The following is a 12,918-nucleotide window of genomic DNA, read 5'->3' as shown; positions in this document are numbered from 1 at the left end:
TAAAACAGTTGGATGGCTAGGAGGTCCAGGAGGTCCTGCTGATGGGAATTAATTCTTAGGAGATGGTGCCCTGAAAGCTGGGGATCTCTCTTGGACTCTGAATGAGATATACTTCAGCACTTTGGGCAAACTTAGGGAAAGGTGGGAGAGAGAGAAACAGCTGGCAGTTTTTAAAGAGAGAGCAAAGGGTTACTCGTGTGTAGCTGAGGTGGAGTTCTAGGAATGCTGCTTAGATAGATAGATTTATTTCAGCTTTAAGCTCATATACACATAAAAATAGACACAACGAGACATACTTGCTTTACAATCAGTAAAAACAGATATAGAGCTAAAAATATAATAATTACAGATAGTATAAAAATTAGGAAAAACAATATGGTAAAAGCTTTCAGGGTTCATGTAACAGTCCGTTTTGCCTCTTATAGGACAGAACAGAGGTTAAAAATCTTGCCACCTGCAGCTGCTTACATTCCCCTCTCTAATATGTGTGCATGAGAAAGAGTGGGAGATAATGAAGTTGGAGCATCTAGTTGCTCTGCCTGTGGATCAGAGGGAGGGTCTCTGCCAGAAGAATCACCCAAACCAGAACCCTGAGAGTCTCACGCTGGCCAGGATGGAAGATTGGGAATGTCAGGTTGGAGGGGAAATAAGTACTGGTATGCCAGCTCCTGGGCTGGTGCAGTCAGCCCCTGGTCCTGCATTTCCCCACCTCTGCTATAGAAGGAGTGCATTACACAAAGGATGTGCTGCCACGGAGAGGTCTGTGCACGGCATCACCAATCACAACCCTCCACTCACAGGAGAGTGTGAAGAACAGACTTCTTGGCTGGCTGTCAGGTGCTTGGGAACCCCACACAAGAGATTTTGGCAGGTGTCATGTGATAGACAGGTGGGTTGTCCTGGTGAAGTCTTTCCAAGGGGCGGGGAAATGTACCTACCATACACATTTTTGCAGAGCAACTTTCCCTAATGTAGTGCCTTTTTGTGTGTTATTGTGTGTTATTTTAACAACAATATGCACTTTTATGCACACTTTTTCAGAATGTAAGCATTTTTGCATTCTGTCTGTCTGTCTATCTATCTATCTATCTCAGCGTTTCTCAACCGCTGTTCCGCGGCACACTAGCGGCGACGAGAAGGGCGATTTGCATTGTCACGTGCCTGGCGGCCGCCAATACACAATACTGACCTGCCGGAAAGCAATATTTCTCCTCCTCTTTCCCAAAGCTCAGTGCAAACGAGCCTGGCGGCCGCCAATACACGACACTAACCCGCCGGAAAGCAATATTTGGCAAGTGTTTCTTACAGTCATAATTATAATATAGGGCGGCACAGAGTTAAACTTTTTAACTTTTTTAATGGTGGTGTGCCTCGTGCTTTTTTTCACGGAACAAGTGTGCCGTGGCCCAAAAAAGGTTGAGAAACACTGATCTATCTATCCACATGTCTATCATCTACCTATCTATCAACATGTCTATCATCTATCTATCTGTATATCTATCTATCTATCTATCTATCTATCTATCTATCATCTATCTATTTATCTATTTTGTATACAGCCCTATACCCACAGGTCACAGTTGGCTGGACTATTGCATTTCAAAATTCTGAGAATTTTAAAGGCTTTATTTCTCATATAGCTGTGAAATGTGCAAATTATGTGGGTTCACCTTTAAATGGGAACTGAACCAAATTTCTTTCCCATCCCTGGTAAGGACCAAAGCTGATGGGTAAAGTGGTCAACACAGCATGGACAATCGTCTAAAGCATGAAGCGCACAGCGCTAATGGCCTGTGCCTAACTCCTCATAAATAGTTTGGAAGTCAATGATTCAACCGTAAAATAACCTTTAATTGTCCATTAGGTCTAACTAAAGTGCTTTTAGACTGCATTTCTATAAAACGAGCAATCGTTTTTTATGCCCTCCTAAGAATGCACACACTGTGATGCAATTTCCTGTTGATTTCATAGCTGTATCACCCCAACTTCTCCGTGAAAACAATCGAAACACTGCTTTGATATGCTTGAAGTATCTTATTTCATTGCTATTTCATACACTGTCTGCAGGCCCTTTTTTTGAGATGCCATTTCTCACAAGAGTAATCAATGGCTATGTCGAAAGATTTATGTACTATAATTAGAAAGAGTAAAATGTACCATTCCATTATCTTTATTTCCCATGATAAAGAGGGCAATGCTGCTAAAATAATGCAGCCTTCCCCAACCTCGTGCCCCCCAGATGTTTTGCTCCCACCAGCCCCATGGGACTACAATTTTGGACTGCATTTCCCACCATGGAGCCTGATGGGAGCTGTGGTCCAAAAACCACTAGAGCACATAGGTTGGGGAAGGGTGCTGTGAGCACATTGCCAGGATCATGGGCAGATGCTCAGAGTCTATGCCCATTGTTGTGCCATTCTTCCAAGCTATTTGGATCGAGCCACAAACATAAAAAGTTGTGTGATTTGCCCCTAGTGTGTGCCTGGCTTCAAGAACAGGATAGAAAGCCTGTTATGGAAGTGCAAATGACTTCTCTTATTGCCTCTACGTTTTAAAGAATTGTGTATAACCTTTACTTAAAGGGCACTTCCATGCTGCTAGTTGGTGCTTGCTGCTCCCTTAGGTAACAGCTACAGCCAATTTCTGTTGCCTATAATTAGAAACTATAATATATAATTTAAGTTATTTTCCAAACGATGCCCCTACTGAGTGTAATGCAATTAAATGGGAGACATGGCTTGCAGTGCAGAGGCTTTACACCAGAAAGGTCTAACTTTAGGCAAAGGCGAACTAAAAGAAAGAGGTAATAATGAGCTGGTGAAAACATTAAGTATATTCACAAAAGAATATTTTTCTTCCTTGGCCCAGTAGAATTCAAAAGTCCCCAGCTGTACAACAGTGTTAGGTTTACAGAATGTAATGTTTATCATAAACAAAACATTATCTGTTGCCTGTTGTCTCTACCTACACATCCATAGGCTGTTTCAGAGAAAATGAAACTGCAGAATGTTAGCAAACTGTGCAACTTCTGGGAGAGAAGTGAATGATCTCTTTGCCTAAGGAAAAGAATCAAAGAGCACATTGGGAAAATGAAGGAAGTGAGGTCATAAGAGCTTAAACACTGGGGACTGTGAAGGCAAGAAAGAGGCAGAGATGATGGGAAAACAAATGGGCTATTCACCTGTAGGGATGCAGGATAAATTTGATTATGTTTGCATTTAAAGGTGAACCGACAAAATTTGCACTCTCTGAAACAATGCACAAAAAACATAGCCATCCTTTGAAATTCACACATCACCAAATTTTACAGTGCAGTTCTGCAGCCAAGTAATTTGCATAGGGATGCATATATTCTGGTAAAGTGTGCATTGTCGTTTAGTCGTGTCCGACTCTTCGTGACCCCATGGACCATAGCACGCCAAGCACTCCTGTCTTCCACTGCCTCCCGCAGTTTGGTCAAACTCATGTTCGTAGCTTCAAGAACACTGTCTAACCATCTTGTCCTCTGTCGTCCCCTTCTCCTAGTGCCCTCAATCTTTCCCAATATCAGGGTCTTTTCCAGGGAGTCTTCTCTTCTCATGAGGTGGCCAAAGTATTGGAGCCTCAGCTTCAGGATCTGTCCTTCCAGTGAGCACTCAGGGCTGATTTCCTTCAGAATGGAAAAGTGTGCATAGAAACACATATGTTCATGAAAATACTGTGCAAATTTGCAATGTGTTAGGGAGAAATGCCTTGCAAAAATGTGTATATCAGTAAAAAAAATGGCACAAAAATGCTGATGACTTATCAAGAGTGGTGTTCTGCTAACGTTATTACCCTGGAAGAACAACCGCTGTTGCCTGGCTCTCTATCTGACACCTTCCCTACCTGACACACAAATCTTCATCCTTCATCTCTCTCCTCACCTATTTCCCTCCTCTGTTTTGTTCCTTATATTCACATTTATCTAAAAAAAATTAAAATCAGATTTGTTGGTAATTCAACAAGTCCAAGACAGTAGTATGAAGGAGAAAATTCAACTATTAGAAGCCTCTTTTCTTTTCCCCTGTGAATTTTGTATCACCAAAAAAAGAAGAGAGAGGTCTATTTTTTCAAGCTTCTTGGTCTGATGGTGAATCTCCAGATACAGTTGGACTTCAGCTCCCACTGAACTTGGCCAGTGGTCAGGGATGATGGGAGTTCCTCCCCATTGTTTCAGTTCTCTTTTCTACCTTCAGTTATCATTATTCTCCTTTTTATTGATACTGTATAGCTCTGGATAAAAACATTAATAAACTACAGATTTGATGATAGTGGTGGTGAAAAGAGCTAAGGCTGCCAAAGCTCCCAAACCACCTTTTCTGAAGGCAAGCTGTGCTCATCTCACCTTGTCAGTCTCGCACCCAAAGTCTGCCAACTTGGAGGCAGCTTAATGATTTTATGTATAGCTGACCCTGGCCTTATTTAGGCGACGCTGATTGGAAGTCATTGTGTGAGCCTGGAATAAGCTTACACTGCTAGTTAGTGGTCCGGTTCAATGTCATCTGCATAGAAAGTGCAGATGTGACTTGAAATTTAAATGGGCAACTCTGCAGGCAGCAAAATCCTGGAGGGCTCACAATGGCCTGAAAGGAATAGGGATTCTTCAGGACCATCCTGAAACCGGAATCGGCCAGTGTCGTTCATACTCACTGCTTCGAGCCACTTCTCACTGGCAAGATTCTGCACTGCCATGCAAAGTTCATAAATGTGGGAGTTGTGCAGATGGGGCTTAATTGTTTGGTTCCTCTCTATCAGGGTCACAGCCCTCCAGACCACCTAGCAGCCCCAGTTCTACAGAAACAGCTTCAACACCTGTAGCAAATAAATGCTCGTGGAGACAAAAGTTGTACTCCCAAGTCTGGGTCATAAGTTTAAATGCCAGAATATTTCTCCCTGTGCTCAGGGTATAGTTCCCGAATTAAAGTGTTGGTTCAGAATAACAGCAAAGGCAATAGAGAGGCAACTGTCTAAATCTGGATTGTAAGCTCCTTGACACAGCCATTTGTTTCCCTTAAAGCAGAGATGGGGGACCTGGGACCCTCCATGGTCAATGGTCTGAGATGGTGGGATCTGTAGTCCAATGATATCTAGATTTCCCAGCCCTGTATTAAAGTGTCATCTACATTCAAAATGTACTCAAAAACAACAGGAGCAGCAATAATGAAATGTTGCGTTCCCGATTCCGGTCGGTCGGTCGTGTCCTCTTTCTGGATGTGTCATTTCATTCTGTTCCCCCTCCCCAGAGTTCCATTTCCATTTCCCCAAGAATTAGCATTCTGTGCCCATTGAGCATGCTCAGTCCCCACTGAGCTGCTTTTCAAGGTTTTCCACCCTTAGGGGTTCATTTCCTCTGCAAAGTCTGAGCCTCTTACAAGCCTGATGATTCCTTCTTGCGTGGGGTAAGTGTGCTATTTGCTAGAAAAGGATCTACACTTGACCATTTCAGTCTTGGAATATTTGATAAATACACTGAGCATGGTGACTATTTGGGGAGGCAATGAGAATCATTTGTTAGATGGGCACACAAATTGAGCCTAAGTACTATGAGGTTTAGCAAAAGTTGCTAGCCATGGATGCCGAACAGAGCCTCCATTTACAAGAGGAGAATACCACTGAATATGATTTCCTGTGGGCCACAGCATGGAAGGCTCTCACCTTGGGGGATTGCTTGTGACCTTCCTGGAAAGGATCTGATGTGGGCATCAGGAGGCTGGAATTTATATGCCCTTGTCTGATCCAGCACAGCTTTGCCTTCTAATGAGCAGAGTTCCTCTTATGCAACAGGATTTCCTTAGGAACATAAGAAGATGCTTTATGGCAAGTGAGAGCATTTGTCTATCTACCTCAATACTGTCTACACTGACTGGCAGTGGCTCTCCAGACAATGGCCATTCCCAGCCCTACCTGGGGATGCTGCAGATCTAACCTGTGGCCTTCTGCCTGCCAAGCATGCACACTGTTTTAGAAACTTCTCCTGGTGGTGAGGGAGTTATCCAAAATTATTGTAGGGGGGGGTGGCAGAGGGACTTTTGGACATCATACACTCCCCTTCAGTTCTTCCATGAATAGAATAGTCTTCCACTTGTATTGTGGCACCACTGAATCCAAACCACAGGGGAGGGAAATTTGGCCACTCGGTTAAAAAAAAAATGCCTAGAATGTTTGTCAAAACACTAGACATTTTAGAGGCAAGAACACCATATTTCTATGGTAATGAGAAGATAGTCATTGACAAGGACATGAAAAACGCAACGCCCAGTCAATCCTGACAGTCACGAATCCTTGATAGAAAGAGGTTGTGATTCAAACGGTTCCCATTAGATGAGTCCACAATCCCTGCATTTGTCATTTGGTGAAGTTCATCAGAGACGCTAGACATGTGTCATCACGATTTGGGGAAGCTAGGCAACAGATGAGAAGTGCCATACCCTGACCTTTAATTGCTGGGTTCGGGCATATTGAATACTATTATGCCTTCCACTTTCTCACCCATCCCCTTCTTGGGTTGTAACCCAGACAATCACTAACTTTACACTGCAAAACAGAATAAAACACCCAGTCAAAAAATATGCAATGTACAAACAGCTTGCGTTTGCACCGCATGTTTTAAACTTCAAGCAGATGGTCACAGACAGTACTTTTTGCATTTGGGGACATTTGATACCAGTGTTCACTCCTTTTTTTCACCCCCCTTCTGCACCCATACATATGCCAAGTGAGGATAACACTTCATGCATCTGATGAAGCGGGGATCTGGTTGAAGAAGCATGTGTCATAATAAATGAATTAATGTTTAAGAAGCGACACGACTAGCATGTCTAACCCCCTGGCCATTTTTAATACTGGCCCTTTAACTGACTGTTTTCACAGTGGATAGATCTGCTGGTGGGTTAACAGTGGAGGCTGGTCCATTAGGATAAACTGCCCCACCAACCTCAGCCTGCTCACCTGCCTGCCTTCTGGCTTACAACCAGTCAAAGGGATGTCACTGCTTATCCTCTGGTGCTTCATCATTCTCAGCATTTCCCTTGTGCAACTAGGGGTGAAGGAGTCCAGGGACAAAACAATAGTTTTCTCTGCCTTTCTTTGCTCTGTCTTCACCTACTGTTGGTCTCCCTGCCTACCAGTCCCATCGAGCCGCTAATGGGAACCAATTAGAACTTTCAGGTTCTAAAGCAGTTCTAAAGCAGTTGCAGGGTCATGGCCATAGCTCAGCCGATCAGGCTTTTCTAACACATTGTCACAGGAGTGTGCTGGTCTGTAATCACACAATTCAAAGATAGTTAACTCTTTATTAGCAAAAAGAAGGAGCTCCACAGACTTGACTGTCAGGCTTAATGAGCAGAGCAGCTCATTCCCAATGGTCTTCTTCCATGAAAATCAGTTGCCAAGACTGAAAGTGCCCACCTCCTCAGGCTTTTTCCAAGCAATCAGAGACTGCGCCTGCATGAAGCCAACCATTCCTCTGCCCTTTTCATACCTCTTCTGGTTCTGGGAGACGGGGGAAGGGGAGCTTGCCATAGCAAGAGTGGGAGACACCTGTGGCTCTTCACCAGCCGGACTCACCCGTGCCTCTTGCCCCCCCCCTTCTTTCCTGATTCAGCTTCTGCCTCTGATTCTGGACTTCTCTCTGCCACAGACTCTCCCAGCTCACTCAGCCCTGTTACCTCTTCAGCTTCTGACACCTCCTTTTCCCAGTCTTCTTCCTCTTCTCCCTCTCATCATCATCCCACCACAAATCCCTGGGCTCTGAGCCTTCCTTTCCTGGAGGTTCTCCAGCTGGTTCCTCCCACCATTCCTCTGCATCCAACCAGTCCATGACACAAAGATGGGAATCTACCTGGAGCCTCTTCTTCACCACCACCACTACCAATGATGACAACAACAATAATAATAACAATAACAACAACACACTGCTTTAGTGACAGGTTTTCTTTCCTGCCTGGTAATTGGAAACAACTTCTCATTCTGATCACGTTGTTGAAGCCCCTAGCTGGAATGGCTGTTGCTGTTTACTTCTCCAATCCAGAGGAAATATGTTTTAGGGTTGCAAAACACAGTGGTGCTGCCCAATCCAGGTAGGGACCATAGTTTAGTGATAAGGCAGCATCACTTTGCACACAGAAGATCCTGGGTTCACGCCCCTGGACCTCCAATTAAAACGAGCAGGAAGCAGTAAATGTGAAGGACCTCCTCCACAGACTCTGAGGAGCTTCTAAGTTGGGCTATAGCTTAGTGGAAGAGAGCACACTTTGCATGCTGAAGGTCCAAGGCCTAATTCCCAGGGACTCCAGTTGAAAGGATCCAGAAACAGTCAATGAGCAGGACCTCATTCTGAGTAGTCAAAGTAGGCAATCCAAGTTGGGTGGCCTGATGTGGTACAAAGCAGCTTCTTATGATTCCCCATGCCAGGTCCATTACAACTGGAAGTACTTAGTGCCTGGAATTGTCCTCATACAGTGACTTTTCCATGTCCCTGTTCAATATTCCTGACAGCTGCTGTAGGATATATGGAGAGACTCTCAAAGGAAGGCCAGACTCCATACAATTTTGAAGGCATCCCAGCAGTGATGCCTATATTGACTTGTTGAGTTTTGCTAGGCAAAAGTGGCCTCCCAAAATTTTCTACCCTTATTGTGGGAGGCAAGATTGGGGAGGAGGATATGCAGATTAATCTCTCGGAGGGATGTGGAATTCTCTAACAGGTTTTGTGGTAGCAAAAAGAATTCCCAGAAAATTCTCTTTTGAGACATTTTGATTCAGGTTAATGCTGAATGAGACTGTTGCTCATTCATTCTGATGGAGGAAGGAAGCAATTGGCCAGGAGAAGAGGACCAAGGGAAGGAAGGGGTGCCCATTGCTTTATTTAATATTACCGAATTACTGAATATTAAACAATATGAAAATTGGGGGTGTTTAGCAGGAGCTGAAATTCTCCATCCAATTATTGGATTAAGAAATTGAGGAGGCCATTTTGTTTAATATTCTCCAGGGGAGAATCAACCTTTTCCAACAGTTCAGAAAAAGAAAAATTCAAAGAAATTCTTATTGTTTTTCTGAGAATTTCAGCCCGACTTTAGCCAGGTACCAGCACAGGAAGGGATCTTTCCAGCCAATTGTGATTGGTGTGTATCTGGGCTGCTAGGTGGAGCCAAGTGATTATTGTCTGAGTTATAAGGAGTAGAAAGCTAGTAAGCAGTGGCCATAAGTAAGAAGTCATGCAAGCTGAGGACCCAACGAAGTTGGCTGAGCAGTGCTGCATTTGCACTAGTATAGCAGTTTCCACAGTTTCCACCATATTTGTTGTTCTTCATGCTCAAATTTCCTGCTCAAGCTATGCTCTCTCATACACTTACTTGGAAGTAAGCCCCATTGGCCTCCACTGAACACTAATCAGTAAAGGTGTGTAGAATCATACCACAAGGGAAATTCCATTCCTGAGTATGTTGCTGCATTCCTGTTGGCATCAGTGCAAAAAGTACACTGGTGTCAGGCCCTTAATGAATCCTCTTTAGATTTCAATATGCCAATATGCTTTTGTTCAAATTGCCCAGACATAGATTTGAATGAATCAGGATTCCTAGTACACATCACAAGCTGGAGAAATGAGAAGCAATTTTTTAAAAATGCAGGTTGTCAAACAGGATTCCTTTTTCCCTGGCATGAAAAAATGCCGGAGACTAAAATTATATATATATTTTCTGCAATACATGTACAGTTTGTATTGGAGCAAATACATTTGCATCCTGACTGAACTAAATAAATATTCTCACAGCAATTCTGTGAGGTAAGTTAGGCTAAGAGAAAGTGACTGGCCCAAGGTCACCCAGTAAGCTTCAGGACTGAGAAGGGATTTGAACCCTGGTCTCTCAGGTTTCTTGTCCTAACACTCCAACCACTACAACATACTGTTTTTTAAAAAACAAATTACTTCTGGAACCACGTTTCCATCACTGTCCCTTTTTTTGCTTTTGGCCCTTGTTGCTATCAGTTGCTATCAGTTACTCACAAGAGGTGACTCCCGTCCTAAATCTGAACTCTAAAGCTGTCCTGCTCATTTTCAGTGACATTTTACTTAGAAAGGTAGCAGCCTTGTCTACATTGGCATAGTAGTTAGTTCAAATGAACACAAAGGAACTTATTCCTAGATGATCAGCCTCCATGTGTGTTTAGGACTTACAGGTCAATATCCTTGACAAGCGTGGCCCCCCACCCCCAAGCATTTAGTTTAATAGTACTCCCAAGCATGACTGCCCTAGGTTCTCTCCCTTCAGCAAGCTGCGGGTGAGATTACTGCAATTTTAAAATAAACCTTTAAGAAGCTCCTTGCCACTTTCCAGTATGGTTCAAGGTTAATTATATTCTTCAATGAGGCAATAAACAGCAGCAACAAAGAGGACTGGTGGCAGTGTCCATGTGTGTCCCAATGTTTTCCATTCATCAAAGCTTGAACTTATTGATAAAGTCACGGGAAAGGGAAGGTTTTGAGCTGGTTCATTTATCTGAAGACAAATTAACATGCTCTACAGAAGCTACTGAAAATTCTCAGAGAAGTGTCAGGGGGGCAGGGGGTGGGAGTGAAAATAAGGTGAAGCACAAAGGACCTTGTTCCTTAGTGGGGGGGGGTGCATCTCATAAACAGGAAACGCCATTCACACAACAAAAAAAACATAGCTGTATTTAGCACAGTGTGATGTGTGTGACTTTTAGAGGAAGGGGGTTTCATTCACTTGGGGTTAAAAATCTCCAGCAATTTTTTAAAATGAAAGCATGCTTCCTAAGAACTGGACGGTATATTCATTTCCAAGACAACAGCAAGAGTAAGGTTTATTTAAAAAGAGAGAGATTTGGGAGAGAAAGAAAGAGTAAGTAGTTTAGACCAAAGCTCACCTTTCTCATTAAACTTTAGGCTCACAAACCCTTAACTGGGGGAAAGGAAGCTGTTATATGCCAGGTCAGACCACTGGCCCATATGGCTCAGTATTGTCTGCATTGGCTAGCAGCAGCTTTCCAAGATTTTAGGCAGGGGGTATTCCCAGTCCTACCTGGAGATGCTGGGAATTGAACCTGGGAGCTTCTGCATGTAAAGTGTTAAGGCACTTTCCATACCCTGCTGTAACCAAGTATAAGTGCATGCAACCAAAATAAATGCACATGGATACCCTGTCTGCTTCGATTTCTCTACCATTCCTCTCTCACCCCCACCCCCACCCCGCCATGTCAAATTTTACACTGTAAGTTCCTCCAGGCAGGGACTTGTTCTCTTGTGCTTTGCAATGTGCTGTGCATATTGATGGTGCTTTTATATAATAATAATAACAACAACAACGTCAGCAATAACTACAAACAATGACCATTAATAACAGCAATAACATGCAGGTGATTTTCCTCAGCGCTGCCCTCTAAATCACCCACCTCTCAACAGACTCATCCTTGCTCTCCTCTGTGATCATCTGCAACTCCTGCACCTTTCTGTCCAGCTCTTCTTTGTCAGCTTCCTCCTCTCTGGCAGCTTTTGGCGCCTGCTCTGTGGTTTGCAGGTGCTCGATGAAGTTCTGCTGCTCAGGCCAAGTCTGGATCTGCCGATGGAGCACTGGGGTCGGTCCAGGCACTGGCGCCAAGATGTTGTGTCGTATTGGGCTGTTGTTTTTCTTCAGCCCGTTTCTGTCCCGCGAGTGGCTCTTCAGCCTGTTCTGAACTGGTGTCCCTCTATGCTCATATCCTTCCTGCTGCAGGCAACCTCCGGTGCCTGTGGAACTCTGAGAGGGGTGGCTGAACCATCTCCAGCGAAGCCTCAAGATCTGCTTCACATCAAATTCCTTCTTCCCCGAGACTGACATCTTCACAAGTTGTGGAAGGGGGAAAAGAGAGAAAGAAAACACTGCTACAAAAAATCCTGTTGTTCCAGAAAGGAAACAGACCCTGTGTTCGTCTCCTGTGTTTTTCAATGCCTCCGCTTCATCCTCTCTAAAATAAGGAAAGGAAGGAAGAAATGCTTGTGTTCCTAATACTTGTCCTTCCCTTTCTCTCACTGAGCCTTCCTCTGTATGTCGCGGACAGTTCTGTAAGATCTTCTTAACTGTATAGGTGGGAATCCATCCTGACAGAATGATGAGGTCAGATCTTAAACAAGTAAATCAGCTTAGCGCAGGCAAGCATCTGCTATTACACTACCCGGTGGCTCAGCTCACACACTCTCATGCAAGCAGCACTGTAGCGCTGCACTATCATCCTAAGGGATCTTAGCCTGCAACCTCAGCTGCATGTAAAACAGAAAGCAGTTCATACTTTATTCCACACACACACACACACACACACCCCAAGGCAAGCCAAAATGCCCCTCCCCCACACTAGGGCTGCAATCCTATATACACTTCCCTGGAAGTTAAGCCCCACACATAGGGTCAGGATGCCTTGTTGCACAACTTTAAGCCTTCTTACTTGCAAGCAAACGCCACTCAGTGAAATCAAATCTGGTTCATTTCCAAGTCAGTCGAAGAGGTTTAGGGATGCGATACAAGATTTTATAAGGGGTATTAATGGGAGGATGTTTCTAAGTAGGTTTTTAATGCTCAGTTTTTAAATGCCGTGATTCTCCAGCAGTTCAGATACTTCTTAAGAATATCTTTCGTATATTCCTTGTTTTCGTTATTTGTTTTTGTTTTTGTTTTTTTAAAAGTGAAATAACTAGAGGCAGGTAGCCCTCAAGTATTATACAATATTACTGTAAATTAAATGAACAGCATTTAATTTTAAATTCAATCGCATAGTCTGGCATAAATGCTCATTCGATCTCTCCCCCAGGGTCCCCCGGTTTGTAGGCATAGAATTCTGTGGAATTTACCTTCCCTATAGGAAGGACTGCAGAGGAAACTTGAAACATTCAGATGAGATACC

At 43.7% G+C, this 12,918-nt stretch overlaps 1 protein-coding gene across 1 annotated transcript in view; it reads right to left on the bottom strand.

Annotated features, from left to right (window-relative positions):
• The window catches only part of KLHL4 (kelch like family member 4), a 42,605-nt gene extending 30,327 nt beyond the window's left edge, over nt 1–12,278 (bottom strand). Inside the window, exon 1 of the mRNA XM_035113939.3 lies at nt 11,437–12,278. Within this exon, the coding sequence (XP_034969830.1) occupies nt 11,437–11,861 (425 nt within the window). The 5' untranslated portion in view covers nt 11,862–12,278. The remainder of the gene's footprint in view (nt 1–11,436) is intronic.
• Nucleotides 12,279–12,918: the final 640 nt, after the last annotated feature.

The sequence above is a fragment of the Zootoca vivipara genome, chromosome Z2 (assembly GCF_965207765.1).
Source record: "Zootoca vivipara chromosome Z2, rZooViv2.hap1.1, whole genome shotgun sequence".
Taxonomy (NCBI): domain Eukaryota; kingdom Metazoa; phylum Chordata; class Lepidosauria; order Squamata; family Lacertidae; genus Zootoca; species Zootoca vivipara.
The sequence above is the reverse complement of the archived record's forward strand: the minus strand, read 5'-3'. Positions and strand labels throughout refer to the sequence as shown.